The sequence below is a fragment of the Hermetia illucens genome, chromosome 1 (genome assembly GCF_905115235.1).
Source record: "Hermetia illucens chromosome 1, iHerIll2.2.curated.20191125, whole genome shotgun sequence".
NCBI classification, from domain to species: Eukaryota; Metazoa; Arthropoda; class Insecta; order Diptera; family Stratiomyidae; genus Hermetia; species Hermetia illucens.
The window spans coordinates 26218325-26236649 of record NC_051849.1 but is presented as its reverse complement, the minus strand read 5'-3'; the positions used below and the strand labels follow the sequence as shown (position 1 = coordinate 26236649).

Here is an 18325-nt window from a genome sequence, read left to right as displayed (position 1 = left end):
TGCTATAATACATAATTATCTAGTTTCTCTGGTTCCTTTTTTATGCAAGCCAGCACGATCGTCGAGTCACTGTAATAGTACACGAGTGCCTCTTGCAGTTGCAAAGTGGATCTTGTAGTCTCCATGACTTCTGCTAACAACAATGCCCCACTGAGATCCAATCTCGGTAAAGCCATTTTTATTCTCAAGGACTTCACACGGGTTTTAGTACAGAGCAGCGACACCATTACCTCACCATCCAGTTTGGTAACCTTACTATAGATGACTGTGGCGTATGCGGATTCCGACGGGTCGCAGAACCCGTGTAGTTTGCTTCGTAGCTTCTCGGAATAACCAATCCAGCGAGGTACACGGCAATATTCCAATTGTGGTAACTCGGCCTCGATACCTTTCCAGGCAGTTAGAATTTCTTCCGGGAGGATGTTTTCCCATCCGATTCCCGTTTGTCAGATCTTCTGCATTAAAATCGCCTAATTTTAACAACGCCGTTATCTGCTTGATCAGGTTCATTGCTGCTATCATTGATTCCACACCGCTTAGTAAGTTATCCACGTAGAAATCCTCTTTTATATGTTTTGCCACCACAGAATATCTTGCCTTCTCATCCCCTGCCATCTGGTGTAATGTTCTGGCTGACAGGTACATAGGTGAGGACGTATTCCTCGGTAGGGTTCTGGCAGGGCTGTACAGGACCCGCTGAAAATTCCTGTGGGAAGGCTGCATTTTCACCATCCGGAGCATCTTTTCGATATGTCTAAGATCACGAACTCCCATTTCCTCTATTTTAGATCTGGGCCAAATCTTCTTGCAACTTAGGTCCAATATGCAGCTTGTCATTTAGATTTACCCCGGTCGTTTTTTTCGCTGACGCATTAAAAACCGGGCGTACTTTCGTTGTGCAGCTCTCTAGTCTCCCTCCGGGGGACTGTCTGAGCCGAAGAATTGTTGCAGAGCGCGGTTGAATTCGATGGTTGATATGTTTGATAACACAGTCTTCACTTGATTCTCTTTCGCGGGCCCTTTGCCTGATAGTATCCAACCTAACTTTGCTTATTACGCCATTAGCGGATTCTCTTTTTTCATGCGTCTTCCGATAATCTCTTTAAATGTATCGGCGCCTGGTATCAAATCAATGCTTGCTTTTGTGTTAAACTCGGGATGAGGGAGTCGCAGTCTATTCGTCCATTCAGGCTTGTCGAGCATAAAATTTTCATTTGGCAGAGTTGCTAGGTAATTCAGCACATATGCTTCTAGCCTCAACTGGAATATGGATTCGAAATTTGGGGCAATCCTTAATCCCACTGCCTTGCGGATGGTTACCGCATGTACATCACCGATTCCCGTTATCGATGCGAACGTTTTACACTTACCCAGTCTGTTGTTTGCTGCTTTTGATGATATGAATGAGGCTTGTGATCCTGAATCGATCAAAGTCCGCAGTGTAATGCTTCCTCCATCCGGGTCGGTGGTCCTCACTAGTGCTGTTGCCAATATAACGACTCCGGTATCTTGCTTGTTCGCTGCATTGGCCTGTACATCCTTCTTATAGAGAAGCAAGGTATGGTCGAACTTATTGCATTCCAAGCAACGGGTTTTACTGGTGGATTTTTTTGAACCGACGAAACGATTTATGGTGCTGTCGATTGTTGTTTGATGGCTACGAGACGCTGATATCTCTTTAACAAAAAAGCGCAGAGCTTGTCCACTGAGGAAAATCTTTGAGATCCCTCATATTCTCCTCAAAGATGTGAAGTATCTCGTTATCCAATTTCTCCATTGTCGGGTATCCCAGATTGCGGAGACCAGCCAGAAAATTATGATATACATGGCCATAGTATCGACTACGGACCTGTAGTCCAGCTTCTTCATGTCGAGGGTAGAGTCCATGTATTCCGTTGCCGCTTGCCGGGTATTCGCGAACCGTTCTTATAGGATAGCTAGCGCAGCTTCGTAGTTGCTGTTGGTTAACTGCAGACATGAAACCGTCTCCCTTGCGGCGCCTTGCAAGTACCCGAGTAAGTACTGCATTTTTTGTATATTCCTTTGCGCACGGCTCGAATGAATAACCGCTTTAAAAATCTGCCTGAACTGGCTCCATTCCTTGCTGGGCCCCGTGACTACCGGAATTTGTATAGATTCAACTTTGGTAGCTCCTGAGGTATGACATCTGCGAATTATCACCGTGTTCGCCAGTTATCCTAGCCATAACCATGTCGGCCCCGCTGCTTCCACGGTTGCGCGACCACTGACATTTTACTGATCCTTCTGGGACAAGACATTTACTGCTGCTAATTTTGCCTCCGATTCTAGGTAGATGGTAAAATACGGGTCCTCCGCTCCCAGCAATCGGGTCAACTTCTAATGGATGACCTAGTATTCATTCTTCAGTTCCTCCAATCTTCCTTTCGAGATATTCGGTTGTCTTACGCCCTATACCGTCCTTTCGGTAATTCTTCTCCAACGTCTCCACCTCCTTAATGATGTCTGCCTGCTCCTGTAACAGTGTCTCGGCCATGATTGGTTTGTATCCTCGAATATTTTGAATGGTCGCTTCTGTGAGGCGACTAGGAAAGTTGGAGAAAGTGGAAAAAAGAGTTGATTTTGATGGTTCTACGGACCAAATCCCCACCCCCCCCTCCACCTAATGCTCCGAAGGTAGTAGAATCGGATGTTTTTGATCTTCGACGACATTTGCGCTTCGAGGTCTACTTTCGACCTTCAGTAGGCCTTGCTGATCGCCAAGGCTGATTGTTGGAGAAGGCCTAGAACTCTTCGTCGACTTTACTCGTATTCCAGTGGGGTGATCGGTCCTTTTAATCGTAAGGAGAATCGAGTGATATATGGTACCACCCTTACAAGTTTTGGAAAACCTGAATAGGGTTTCAACAGGTCGAATCCATCCGAAATTCTAGTAAAATAAGCAACTTCCGTCCGCTCTCCTCTATCAAAAAGCTACTGCGGCCATTCCACCACAAAGGATGTTTGGCTAATTCCCTCGGGTCTCGCGAAGCACAGTATCCTTTTTTTAAGGATACTGTGCTTGTAAAACAAAACCTTACTAAAATCTGTTTACTGTCTGTCTGTCTGTCACACGCATTTTTCTCAGATTATAGCGATTAACACCAAATTTGATGGAAGGTGTGAAAGCTCACGCATATAGTGAGTTACATCGTTTTGGGTCAAATCTAAGGGGGAGGTGGTCCCCGTACATGAAAAAGAGGGGTGTACATTTTTTTTACCAAATAGCTTATATAACGCTGAAATCTACAAGCGATACCATAACCGTCAGGTTGTGGATAAAATCCATCTCAAGAGGTTACGGTGGGCCACTGGGTCACTTAATCCGTAGGAATGAGATGAAGCGATGGCGTAGGCCAGCACGCCAGGCAGCTTTTAGGGATATCGAATTGATGGACCTCGGCGCAAAACCGGGATACCGATTGACGTGACGAAACCTTCAAATGCCCATCCAGAATACCGACCAGCCTTTTGGTTGCTTATCATCGGCTTCAATGTTCAGACCCATCTTGGCGCGCATTACCTGGTAATACCATTGAACTCGCCTCTCTTGCATTTTTCTACGATCGGTGCTACGTCACTATCCCAACTCACTATTTTCGTCTCCATTACCGCGAGACGCCATTCATTGTCTTTTATAGTCGGCCAACATTCAGAAACCTAGATGGTGACAGGGCGGACGACACTGCGGGGCATTAAGTAGACATATAATCTCAAAACAAATTCGTGCCCTGTGCATGTACATATTGCTCGCCATCATATTGCTTTCGGTTCAGATAAATTTTCTTAGGTACCATGCGACCTTCATAACAAAACAAAGTTTGAACTTCCGAGTATCTTTATGAATTATCAAGTAAAGTTAATTACTTTGAGCGTTCAAGTAAATTCAATTTTATTCATTGAAAGATTTAACCTTGGAGTCAAATTCAATTTTCAGAAGGCAAGCATGGAGGTATATACATATTACCGTCGTCATAATGCACAATTCTTTTCTTTACAATCCCCTATTGTGCGATTCTTGGAATTGAATCAACTTCATTTAAAATCTTCTACAATTGACTTTGAAGCTTAATTAGGTCATAAGGATCAGAGGATAATATTAAAACTCCTCAATTCATGCTTGTGTGAATCGACATTTAAATGCTTTTACAGGAATTCCTCAAAAGGACCAAATTTTTGCCAATGATATAGATGAAAAGTTCCTTTTCAATGAAAATTTAATTAGGACTTTCCGTATTCTATTCACTGCGATGAGAAAATTATTTTCTAATGTTTTACGTCAATTTCTACAGAATTTGATGTTTTTGGAAGGATGATTTTCATGTTTCTTCGGAAGCCTCTCCTTTTGTTAATGTAATTAGGGTTATTACTGAATAAATGTTGCTATTATTGGATGAATTATCGCATGGACAAGGAGCAATATTGAATTTGAATTTGTTTATATCTTTTTATCATTTCCCCTAATTTAAGATAAATTTGAGCTACCAGCAAATAAATTGAATTTGTGAATATTTTTTGACTGTTAATTACTCGGTAAAGCAATATTCCCAAATTAAATTTAAGTTTCACTAGTTGAAGTTTATTGGAAGTGCCAGAAGCAATCATTTTCGGTGAAGCTGGGTGAGCAAGGTGAGGCTGCGACTAAGGGTTTTGGTCTACCTCGGATAGTAAGCTTTGGCGCAAGATAATCCCTTATTAAACTCGTTTTGCTGCCTGTCGAAACCAGGGTATGTCATCTCTCCGTGAAACAGTTTCGTATGTGACATATCCGTTACTATGCAGGTGCTCCTATTTGAAGTATGGCACGTGGTCCATCCTGCTGAAACCAAGTATTCCTGTCGTAGACTTGTGATTCTTTAGTTTTTTGAGCCAGAAAATCTGTCATCATAACGATGTACCGAGTCGCGATGGTCTTAAAAAATTATGGAATGGTCCGATGATACTTCATCTTGCCAAATTTTAACTTTTGCGGGAGTGAAATGGCTTTTGGTAGAATACCAGAAGGACGATGATTTTTCGCGGGCCAATACTGGCATTTTTGTTTATGAGACCTTTACCCTGGAAATGTAGAAGGGGGAGTAAAAGTAATCACTCTATTGGAAAACGCTATAACTTCTGTAAATGGCGCCAATTGTGAATTCGGTTTTGACATTTGTGAAGTAAACAAGCGCAGCATGGGTTTATTCGGCAAGAACGCGGAGTAATTGTTTCCATTCTAATTGATTTCCTGGCCGTCCGCCACCAGCTGGACAAACACTGCAGCGTTTGGTCACTCACCTTGAAGAGATTGAGACAACACGAGATCTTGCCAAGGCCGACTGGCATGTTGTGCTGAAAATATCGCTACTGTTGCCTAACATGTCGAAGAGGAGCCCGGAACATCGACCAGACGACATGCCATGCAATTGGGCATTAGCCGGCGGTCCCTAACCATAATTTCCACCTTAGCGTTTTCGTGAATAAATAATCGTTTCTGGGGCATCAAAAATCCGTGTATAACCCGCGAAAAGCCATTACACTTGCTCAAAGTTACTGCGGGGTATACTGTTAACACTGGAGGAGTCATCGGGACATTTTTCTCTGAGAACGTCGCAGGCCAAACGACGACTTTGGACGGCGCGCGCTACAGAGCCAGAAAGGATATTCTGAAGGAAGAATTTCTGGGTCGCCTAATCTCTCATTTTGGCAATTTGCACCGGCCGCCCAGATCACCCGATTTAACCATTCCAGACTTCTTTTTAAAGGTTTTTTTTTAAGTCGCGGGTTTACGACAACAAACGTCTTGAAGCCCTTAAGGAGAATGTTCGCCAGGAATGCGAGAACCTATCCCTCAAAATTCTGGCAAGAGTAATGGAAAATGCCTAAAATGGGCCCGATGTAAATATATGTAAATGCTACTTAGTGGATGTCGTAATTTCCACCATTCTATATTGCTCTTACTGGCTCGCCCATTATGGTTACTTTGATTCCCTTTTCATAGATCGTGTGGAAGAGTAGTTCCTGCGATGCTTTGCAATGGTTGATTTACTAGTATATCGTTCCTTTCTTCAATGCGTCCTAAACTCTTCTAAATGCTGGGTATTACATAGTGCCGGCGGTATGCTGAGAGCTGTCACTCTGCTTGTGATCTTCTCATCGCAGCCATCGGTCCAATTTTATCGTTATTTGAGGGGCACGCCTTGTAAACTGGTAGATAACCCAGGCTATTTTCGTTTCACTAACTACCAGCAGTTCGAGCGCAGTTCCTGACGGCAACCATCGGTTCGGCCATGACAGGAAGGACAAGGGTAAATAATCTAGTCGTTTCTGCGTTTATGAAGAATAGCAGCTCTCATATCCTACTACCAGAAATATCTTTGAGGTCCACACGGAACATAAGGTAGGATCGGCGACAACAAGGCCCAAGGTGTGGATAGCATGCCTAACAGAGCTTTGTAGTGGCATACATAAAACAAGGAATATTTCTTTCACAATGGTGGGTGCAGCTTCTCAAAGCCAATAAGCCACATGGATATCCAGCATCATATGGCCCAATCTGCCTGTTGCATACAATGGGTAATATGACGGGGAGAGTCATCTTCAGTCATATCGATACTGGCAATGACTTCTTGGATCGCTAGAAGCGATGTCGCCGTGACCACTTTACGGCGGATACATAAGTGCGAAGGTGAATCTTGCAAAAGACGCGTTGAGTTCTGGCGGATACTGTGCCGTGTTGGCAATGGATACCAAAAATGCAAAATGCTGCAAGATAGCATGAATTATATGATTATTATTCTCTCTGTTGCAGAAGAGGCTTTGCTGATGACCTGGCTGTGGTTTTTAGCAAAAGTTAACTAGTGCCACCCAGGCAATTGCAAAAAAGTTAATCGAATGTTGGCTGCCTGCTACTTTTAGCCAGAGTGTTGCCAGAGTAGTGCCATTCATTCTATCTACCGCGTCACCTGTTAGGAGGAGGCGCTTCCACACTCTCAAAGAAGAAAGGAAGTGGATTTAGTTTATCCCCTGATTGTTTCGAGAGTTTGCAGCGCTTTTAGAATTACATTTGAGGAGTCAATGGTGGCAGTGGCAATCATGATCTCAGTCGACATTCTGGCCGAAGAAATTAGTGTGCTGTACACTGCAAGGCAGTCAGCCCCACGTAGTTCACGATCTAGGACAATCAAATCCAAGTCTGCGGTAGGACACATCTTAAGTAGCCATGAAGCCTCAGCGGAATTTACCTGATACTATGGGAATCGAGTTAGCCCTCTGAAAACATATGTTGCAGGAGGGTTCCTGGAAGATGTGCTACCCGTCCGTTTATTTGCAGTTGGCCTCCTTAAGGGAGTTTCATTCTGGTTGTACCCATATCACTGGAGCATAGAATTCCGTGTAGTCTCGGACGTATAATGGCGCCGTTCAACTTGGGCGTCGTACCCCATAGTGGTCTTAGATAGTCCTCACATCCACTGGTATGAATGTTGAGCTTGCACTCAGTACATACCAGTACCGCTTTTCCACTCACAGTCGAGCTCTAATTGCTGTCATCAAATCATCTGTGTCTAAAGAGGAAAGTGAAATTATGCCAGCACAGTACCCTCCCATCGTTAAACCCCTAGGACTCTCATGTACTATGCAAGACGTATGGAGGGCACACAGAACGCCGAGTTCAACATTTACCCTACAATTTAACTTAGGATCCAGGATTACACCCAGATACTTTACCCACGGGAGGTGGAATTGGGCTACAATTGTCTTGAAAGAAGATGGTATCAGCTCCATTTTGGTTGAATGTGTGGCGAGTTCGCATCTTGCAGCCCTTAGACATACCTTTTGTAGCGGGCACCCTTTTATCTCCCTCATAACGGGAACACTTCAACGTTAATATTTTAAAGCTCACATCCCCAGAATTTTATCCCTAACTATCAACTAGAACACCGGAGAGATCGCGCGACGGGACTTTTTTCTACGTACGGCACTGACTCATTCCTCCGATAAATCTCTACAAGTCACGGCCCAGCTTCTTCTTGTTGTTTTTGAAGCGAGACTGACACTAAACCGTCTAGGCTCGGTGATTTATATGCGCTGTCAACTATTTATATCCCAGTTGACTTTGACCTTGGTAATTGATATTCTCAAGCAGCTGGGGCTGCATAACCGCCGAGCGAGGTTCTGACTCATAGGCTTCCTCGCTAGCGGGGAAGTGCGTCTGAACTAGCAGCTGGCATTCGTTATATGGATGCCATTATTTACTGCGTGTAATAGGTACTAAAACCTCCTTGGTCAGCTTCTTGAATTTTTTTTTCTGCCCCCAGTGGTTGAACAGATCTTCGTTCCCCCACGGTAGCAACGCCATTGTGAATTCCCCTCTGCCGGAGCATTTACTGCCCGTAGCTGACGACCTACTAGGAGGCTGCGGCGACAAATGTCGAGTATGAAATGTCAAGGATTACATTTGTTAACGACTGTATAGTCTCGTCTTATTAAGTGAATCTTTTTTAGCGGTTTCTTTTTTAGCAGACCTTCCAATAGCTATTGGTTCTCTCCACTTCATTTGGTCCCCAAACGGCGAATGGGGCCATGAGGAGATTATAGGCGTCTGAGTGCGCAGACAGTCCGAGACCGATATCCTATTACACTCATCCATGATTTTGCGTGGGTTACGAACTGCCGTGTTTTTATGACCTTGGATCAAGCCAAAGCGTATCATCAAATCCCTGTCGCTCCCAAAGATATTCCGAAAATGGCTATCTGCACACCTTCCGGACTCTTCGAGTCTACCAGGATGACTTCGGCTTGTGCAAAGCTGCGCAGACGTTCCAGAGGTTCATCCACTTTGTCCTGTGGTTAAAGTTCCACAGGACAAAGTGGTGTCTACTGTGTGTGTGTTTCGTCTACGTGCATGATGTTTTGGTCACTTCCTCTTCAGAATCTGAGCACTTGAAACATCTCGAGTGCATTTTTCAGCCTCTCCTTCAGGCTGGATTCGTTGAAAAGTTCAGATTCCTCCCGAGGAAGTTAAAATCTCTGGGCCATTTAATAACCCTTGACGGAATCCAACCTGACCCAGACAAGGTTGAGGCGATAAAGAGCTTTCCCTTACCAGCCAAGGTAAAGGCTCCGCGAAAGTTCTTGGGGATGTTAAACTTCAATCGCCGTTTCTTGCCTAAGGCCGCTCAACACCAGGCAATCCTGAACGCCTGCTTGTATGAGCCGGAAACTAAAGACTCCCGCGTGGTTACTCGGCTTGCTGAAGTCGTCCATACGTCTGAGTCGGTCAAACAACCGCTTGTTGACGCAACACTGGCGTCATTTCCTCAGTGAGATACACTCCTAGCTGTATTCGTCGATCTGGCAGCCGTTCAGCTTCATTTTAAAACAGCTCAACCCAGCTCAACGGAACTACAGTGCCTATGATCATGAGTTACTCGCCGCGTACCTCGCTAGAAAGTATTTCCGTTTTGCCTTGAGGGCAGGCCGTTCACCGTGTTCACGGAACGCAAGCCCCTTACTTTCGCGCTTGAGCAAAACCCTAACAAAGTGCACCCTCGCCAACTTCAGCACTCGAGTTATATCAGCCAGTTTACTTCCGATATCTAGCGCGTGTCTGGAAAAGACAATGTTATTGCAGATGCTTTGTCTTGGATCGCGGAGGTCACATTGTCCGACGAACCGGTTAGTCACCGAAAACTACTTCTGGCCGTCCACGAACAAGGACGAAAACTCTTGGGCCAGACAGTGCATCGCGTGCCAGAAGTGCAAAGTCAACAAGCACGTATGAAAGAAAGTAGGTGTATTCCCTCGGTCAACCAAGCGCTTCTACACCATCCATCTTGATATCATCGGCCTTTTGGGAGACTCACACACACAATTATCGACAGGTTTACGAGGTGGTATGAAGCAATACCTTTGTCTAACGTTGCGGCGCAATCATTTGCCGAGGGCCTATGTCGAGAATGGATTCTGCGCTCGCGACGATTCGTCGCAGTTGCGGTCTTTGTCTTTCGTCCTCCTCGGCTTCATGACAGCCCAACGAGGGGGGTTCACGACCACCCCTATGAGAATGGTGTACAGAGAGAATATGTGCCTCCCCGCCGACCCTATGCTGGACATCAGAGCAAGGTTAAGCGACTCAGGAATGCTGCCTCCGCTCAGGAACGCAGTTTCCGAGATGCGGCCAACTCCACCGTCGCGATACGCGACAGCGGAGGTGAACACCCCCAGGCACCCCAAGATGTGTGCCCAGATCCTTATTAAGGTGGACGCTTCTCGGATTCCGCTGTAACCACCATACGTGGGCCCCTTTAGTGCTCTGGAACGAGGCGAGCACTCGTTTAAGCTCCACGTCCGAGTCGGGCTCAACTTGGTCTCGTTGTCGAGGCTGAAGGCTTTCGACGAGGCAGATTCACCCAGTGACCCTCGTTGAAGGGATCAAATGGTCGGTTTGCTTCGCTCAACCCTCACGATTTCAGCAGGGGGCCGAGCGATATGGCAGCACATGGGAGAGGCAAACCTGAGCGTCATTGTGAATTATCTTCTGCCGCAGCATTCAATGGCTGTGGAAACAGCTGACGGTCTGACATGAAGCTGGGGTGACATCTGTCAAGGATAACATTTGTCAACGATTCTCCAGTCTCGTCCGTTGATCTGACTGGTACGTTTTTTATACTCTACCTTAATTTAAACCTTATTAATTTAATATTTTTCAACGATTTCTTGAAAATACAATAAGTAAAAGGCCGTGATGCATTCGTAATGAAGTTCTGAATAAATTGTAAATTAGAAGAACGAAATATCTTTCAATTAATTGGGGGAAATAACTCCAAAATAGACATCAGATATAGTCAGTCTTCTGTTCAAGCTGACCGGCCGTGAGCTAGTGACGTCGAGGAGATATACATATATATTCCCCGCTTTTGCTGCTCCGATTAGATAGTTAGAATTCAGGTCCGAATGCCGGCTTTCGGTTTTTTTCGATCAATGCCACCATCATCCCATAGTATGGGTAACATTTGCTTTAGAGTTCATTGATGGTTCGAACTCCTCTGATCAAGGACTCCTGTTTCAAAGCGATGTTGATATCTTCCTTCCGTAAACCAATAGTTTAGTCAGGGTGCACTTCAACTGCTGCATATTTATCTGCGTTACTAGAAGCATGGTCTGCTTGCGACCGTCGATCTTCATTTCCTCCAAGAACTTATTGGCGACGTCGACTGGAATTAAGTCGTCATCCTGTTTTGCGGAGAGAAACACGGACCTACGCGTTCCTGATTACGAAACGCGTTCTATAGTCTCCTTTTCCGGTACCTCCAAGCACTTTCCATTTATATGGAGTAGGATAGGTTGGCTGCGCACTTGAAGTTTTGTCTCCTTGATCAGCACCCAGTTGTCCAAGGGGATGTCAGGTTTCTGAAGGTTATGTTGGACGACCTTCATTTCTTTAATATTGACGGCAGAGGATATTTGGAGTCCAAGTCCTTCCAAATTTTGCTCTTCTTGCTCTCTTGTTCGACCTCATCCTGATATCGGTTGCGTTTGAAGACCATAGGTTTCCACTTTTATTGGTCTTTCTAGCATTTGTTAATTTCTATATTCCTCATCATCCGCCCGTTATCCAGCGAGGTGGTCTTAGTCCTGCTCATCGACAGTACTGTCTTTATCACTCCTCGTAATCTTGTTTGAAAGACAAATAGCCTTCTGATACGAGTTCTTGAGGAGGCCCTCAGCGGACTTCTGCTTTGCCACTGGTTTTCGCAAAGTGGCTTTCTGGTCGGTCTTCATTCCTTGGCGTCGTCCACAGAAGCCGATGATTTTGAGACAGGAGTACGATGACTGGTACTCGATACTTTCAGTTCGAAGACAGTGGCTCCCAGGCTGGAAAAAGTCAATCCGTTTTCCGAAATTCCTTGCTATTGGTTTCAGGACAGCGCTGGTAACCGCTGCTTTACCTTCGACGTATACTCTCACCGGGTTGGTTGCCAGGAGCTCGTCCTCCGGTGATATGAAGCCCTCGGCGTGGGCGGCTTCACTTTGGCTTTGAGATCTCTATGGCTTGCAGTTCTCTAAGGCTTTTGCTGTGGCCCAGACGGAAACAGATCTTCGTCGGTTGGACGAACCTAATCACGGACGTTCCCTGCGCTCTTCCGGTCTGCTCGAAGGCAACTTCTAGCTAGTATTCACATCAAGGTGAATCAAAAGTCATGTCGATATTCAAATAAGATAACAGTAGTCGTGCCGATTAGAGGGTAAAAGTATCAAGTAATAGGACGTATCTTTAGGAAGCACTAAGGGATTCCATTAGAAATTTAGAAGGGTTGGAGTGGGATGCATGCTTTTCTACTGTGAAATCAATTACAGTCCTGGCAATAGCAACAAAAGCAATGAGATTTAACATAAAAAAGTTGGAGAAGCTTCGTCCTTGGGCTAAAATATTTTTAAATCCGTAAACGTTGCATCTGATTAAATTAGTTATGATAGAAATACTAGACAAAAAGAAAATCATGCAGATGCTTCAAATACCGCCGGATGGATAGAAGGCACAAACAAGAAATATCCTTCACAGCTAAATTCACAAGCAGTTCTGGTAAAAAGCCTCTCTCTCAGCCTCCATCATTTCCTATTCCATACAAATTAATTCTATCCATGACCCAGCTTTTATTCGCTGCCCAAAATATAACCTAAGCGTACTTTTTTGTTAGTTACATCAATAATTCATGAAGCATTCATCATTTATCCACAGGAAAATTCAAAGAGCAAGCCACATCGACCTCCGCTTGGCTTCCAGTACTAAATTCCAAAGTTCCTGAACCGCGTCCGGGCGAGTGTAGTAACGACACAACTAGTTTGCCAGATACCGTCCTCAATTTCATCCGGAAACATCCACTTATGGACAAGGCGGTGGACCATGAATTTGCAAATCCCGTTTTCTACAAAAGGGACGTCGTCCTAACAAAATTAGCTGTGGATAAGTAAGTACTGAAGTTTTAGTAGAATAAATCCTGGTTTGCTTTCTAAAGGTCAGAAGATGATAATTTATGAAAATTGCTTGAATATTTTCCTGTTTATCCGATATCTGGCGTAAATGAGCTATTCCGTAATTAGGTCATGTGGTTTAGTAGATGTTTTTTGCAATCTTAAAGATAAAGAGCTGAATTTTTTGAAGGAATCAAGCGTTATCGTTATTAACTTCTATGAGTCGGCTGATCCTTACAAATGCATGACCCTGATATTTACAGGAAAATCCTTTTTTCCGAAGCATTTCGAACTGCATAAACAGGGATTCTTATAGATACTTTTTGGTATCTTTCCAGAATTAGAATAGACAGATTAAATCAAGAGTACTTAGTATACTTCGTTGGCACAACGACCGGTACCATCTACAAAATTGTCCAGTTCACGAAATTCGGCCAGAGAATGTCGAATCTGCTGGACATTTTGGAAATCGCTAAAAATGAGCCGATTAGGGAGATGGAAATCAGCCAGAAGACATCGTCCTTGTACATCGCCACCGATCACAGTGTCAAACAAATCGATTTGGCAATGTGTAATCGACGTTACGACAGTTGCTTCCGATGCATCCGGGATCCATATTGTGGCTGGGATAGTGACACGGGCGCTTGTAAGCCTTACCAGCTGGGGTTACTTCAGGTGAGTTGGGTAGTGTCCCTGCCCTATTTAACTGGAGTGTGATTAATTGATTCTTGATTTGCCACGGATCCTGCTTCATTTTATGTTACACTATTCAAAGAATTTTTTTTTGTTGGAAAATAGGACGTTGCAAACGAGACATCAGGAATTTGTGACACGAGTGTCCTGAAAAAACGCATCACAGCATCGTACGGTCAAACGTTGCATCTATCATGTTTCGTTCGTGTCCCGGAAGTGTTGCGACAGCATTCAGTTCGATGGTTCCATCATTCCACGGAGAAAGGAAGGTGAGTGTGGTGTCGAGTTCAAGGATGAGCGATGGATTGTTAGGTCATGATGTTATGAGGTAGTGCTGGGATTGATTCAAAGTACTTTTGCCTTTCTAAAGTCTCACTTTCAAGGAAGAACAAATGAGATTTTTGTGTAATATTAAATACGAGAATAAACGTTATCCTTGCCAATATACCGATACTTACCGTAATCTTCCACTGAACTACAGTCAAAGCATACAAGAAATATAGTCCTGTAAAGGATCACGAGCAAGTTAGAGCTATCTAAAACCATGGCCCATCTTTCCATTTTACGCAAGTGTCCAGGTTAGTGGGCAATTACAGATAACTACATTTTAGAACCGCGACTTATCTATTTCAATTAGAGACTTTAACGAGGCAATTCAACTTTATGGCCAATAATCCTTAAGGATTGCTTAATAATATTTCGCCTTCATTTCAATGATGATGCCTTTGGTATTAATGACTACATCCCTGGCTCGGCTGGGTGCCACTTTCTCTTCCATTTCTTACCAACAGATACGAAATCATCTACACACCGTCAAAGTACATTGAGACATCGGAAGGGGGCCTTGTGATAATATCGATAAATGAAGGGGACGGAGGACGCTACGACAGCTATCTGGATGGAACGCTTTTATGCAGCTATAGCGTTATGGTTGACGCGCACAGGTGGGTTTTATAGCCAAGTCGATATTCTTATGCCTTTTTCCACTTTTCTATCCTTCCTGCTTTTTCGGTTTTTCCTTTGTTGCGTCCCGGGCTCGTTAAGATTATCGTTCAATTTACATTCCGGCAAACGTCTGTGTGCTGGCATGGGACGAAATGCTCAGTTTAATAAGTTCACTTAATACTAATGGTCTTGTATCTTTCATTTTCGTTTCGCACATAGGTGTACGCCGCCCAGCAAGAAAACCGATTACCAGAAAATCTACTCGCATTGGTGTAATGAATTCGAGAAGTACAAGTCAGCGATGAAACAATGGCAGGAACGCCAGGAGGTGAGTGATTCAGGGTTATCGTTTGATAAGTGAAAGTGTGGTTTTTAGTAGCTGTCTGTGAGTAAGCGGTCCTTTAAGGAGTTAGTTGTATCGAAAAGGGGGAAAAAGGTCAAAGATACTGTGAAAGTTAGCTCATTTGATATGCTGGAGAGTATCTTTTCTTGATTGAAATCGTTGTAGATACCAATCTTGCATTACTTACTAGAGTAAATAATTAACTCTGAACTCTAAGGGGTGTAATCCGCTGGAGTAAAGAAGTAACGACAGAACTCAATTTGAAATATCACCCAACTTTGTGTCACCTAAACATTCATTTCGGAAAGAATCAACGAAAAATGCGACCTCCACGATCGTCAAGTAATACCATTTGGGCTTATCCTGGAAACCTAACTCTAAACGTGATGAGATTTATTAAAGGGTCATAGATATATCAGCATTCCGGCGTGGTGCAGTACAGGTTATATCCTTCCGGTCATCATCAAGATACCATCAGTATCGATTCAAGGTGTACGCGGTTTTCAAGGACTGACAGACTTTATTGGTTTGAATTGTCGAAGTGGATATAACTCCGCCTATAGGGTCTTTCTGTTCAATTTTGGAACACTACCTTGTGCAATCTTTAACTTTTTCATCGTGAGGAAGCTGTAGCGTTTAAACATGGGATGCCTAGCATTATGTATAACTTTTTTTGCGTATGGAGTTGAAATGTACAAAACGGAGACTCCTGTCTCAAACAGACTACCAACTAAAAGACTCTCCTGCTGAGGCGAGGATACTAGTTTAGTTTACTAGGTGAAACCGCAACTCCGAGCACTCAACCCATTGTTAGGCCCATTGTACTATCCCTGTAAATAGCCTATTCAATGACTTCCCGCCTATGGGGTTCGTTGAGCTTAGCGAATGTGAGAACATTGTCCAGAGGCAAAGAGTGTCTTGATTCTGCATTGAAAAAAAAACCTACCAAAGTGTCTTCGTCTGAGATCTGAGGAGGCCGGGCAGCTACATATAAAGTGCTGGGCTGCCCCCCTTCTTCCTCACATTGGTTGCACATAGCTGAAACCACCATATGGTAATTTAAGCAGCAGTGTCCCGTTAAAAGCCCTACTAGGGTTTTCATGCCCCACTTCTTAAGGGACAACAAAAATGCCGCTCTCGCGACCCCAGATTCCTTTACAAAGGATTTCGCCTGCCGGCAAAAGTTCAAATTTCTCCACTCGGCTGCGTGAATCCTTGCATTTTTACCCTTCAGAGTAGACTTGATAGCAGATGGCCGGATGAAAAAGGCTGGTTCTGGTCCCCCCTTTGTGGATCCAGACCCTTGGCAAGCCAGTCTGTCAGAGTCTTCGTTACCAGGTATGTTTGAGTACCTCGACACCCACAGATGACTGTCGGAACAGATTCGAATGATGCAACCCACCATTTTTGTCGTAGAAATTCTTCTGGTGCCAATGAAATGACATATATCCCCGCTTGGAATATGGTCGTCATTTTTCCGAGAGATCGAGCCAATTCCACAATCGAATTTCCCAAGAACACCCCTGCGTCCGATCCGTTTTCCTTGTCAGTAAAGGTTATTAAGTCTGTAATCCCAAAAAACTCGTGGCCATTCATCGACCATTCTTCTCTTTTGATGATTACCACGGTGTATGTCTTTACGAAGACACCTGACTTTTGCCAAGAAAATTCCAGATAGACGCATGACCGTAAGATTGGCCCCCTTTCCACGCTCCAATGGTATCGAGTCTGGATGTGTCGTTGGCTGCTCTCCGTTTCACCACCAAGTGAATGGGGGGTCGATTTAGGATAGCTTCAAGTGCCCCAGTCAGCGTAGTACTCATTGCTTCAATAATACCGAACCTCTGAATCTGCATTAGCATCTTCCTGATGTTAACAAAGTTCATTCTCGGCCACCAGACGATGCATGCATACATCAAAATGGTCATTTTTATAGATGTATATATTCAATGCATCCGTTTTGGTGAAAGTCCCCAGGTCTCACCTACCGTAGTCCTACAGCACCAGAACAATCGGCAGGATTTATAATATTGTCCCTGGATATGGTGCTTCCACGTTAATTTGGAGTCGAAATGCACTCCTAAAGAGTTGACTATCTGTGACAACTGGATTTCCGCCCCTGCGAAGGTCGGTAGCTCCAACTGACGTTCCTAGTGAACATAACTAGTCTAGTCTTCCTAGCGTTCACCGTGAGTCCATTGCGGAGACACCAACTATGGATTTCAGAGTTGCATTCCAGCGAGGATACTAGCGCAAACTCGTTTAACATATTGTTTCGAGCCAGCACTATTCTTTCTAGGAGTACACACCCCGTGTTTCGTGACCTATACTATCTATTACCCCTTTTGTGCTTTAAGAAAGCCTTGAGTGTAACGTGTCTTTGCTCTGAATCTGGACCTCAGTTATGGTATCTGGAGACCCTTGGCAGCCTTCTGCCGACAGACGATAGCGATAGGGCCCACGTTCTCCAGAAGATGTAGGTGTTCCAGACATTATCGACTACATCTTTACTGCCAATGCAGTCTGGAGCCACCATTTCTCGGTTGTCTGCAGATAAGACTAAATATCCCGTGTCCGGATCGTTTAAGTAGCAGCCAACGTCACCGTGCTTTCAATCGAACCACAACCACAGGCCATTGATGGGTAGGTCTTGTAAATTGGGACTGTGAGTAATTACGGTGTAGAAGACTACTCTACCTTCGGGATCAAAGAGGCTGGTTTGGGATTGTAGAAATAAGAATAGTTGAGGGAACAGATGAATACGAATAATATTGTCTTCAGCGTTCTCAATCGGCATGGTCTGGATGATAACAGGATTGGAGTGTGCCTGGCATTTGGTTAGGAAATTAGTGGCGTTACAGACGTGGACCCCGTCGAGGCCGGAAGAGTTGATTAGATATATATTTAGAATGGTATTCGTATTCGTATTCGTTTAGATCTTGGAGCACTGTCGGAGGATCTTCCCTTCGTTCTATCAGACGGAGCCTCTCTATTTGGGACGGTGAACTGTCGAACCAGAAGGTGAAGCCAAAAGTAAGGAGAGGTCTGATAAACTGTTCGGAACAGAATAGCTTAATTTGTGAGGGCGTTGGGGCCCCCAGGCAACATTTGTTCGGTTCAGTGCCTTCGAAATATGGGATACGTAAGAAAGACATGAGTTCATGCTCACCCCTAGGTAGGACACAGTGGGAATAGGCATGTCATGGATTTTGAGGGAAGGGACTGCAATTTCTCTCCTTATTTGTGGCGTGGTCCACATGTTTCCGCGAAACACAATTGTTTAACACTTTTGGGAAATAAGTGATAATTTCCAACGGGCAAAGTATCTATGAAACTCGTCCAAATAGGAATTGAGACGAGCTTGGTCGAAGG

At 44.3% G+C, this 18325-nt stretch overlaps 1 protein-coding gene across 1 annotated transcript in view; it reads left to right on the top strand.

Moving 5' to 3' along the window:
• The window catches only part of LOC119646503 (semaphorin-2A-like), a 182530-nt gene that overhangs the window by 151704 nt on the left and 12501 nt on the right, over window positions 1-18325 (top strand). The window contains exons 10-14 of the mRNA XM_038046959.1: window positions 12740-12968; window positions 13311-13647; window positions 13771-13934; window positions 14457-14609; window positions 14830-14938. Of these exons, the coding sequence (XP_037902887.1) occupies window positions 12740-12968; window positions 13311-13647; window positions 13771-13934; window positions 14457-14609; window positions 14830-14938 (992 nt within the window). The remainder of the gene's footprint in view (window positions 1-12739; window positions 12969-13310; window positions 13648-13770; window positions 13935-14456; window positions 14610-14829; window positions 14939-18325) is intronic.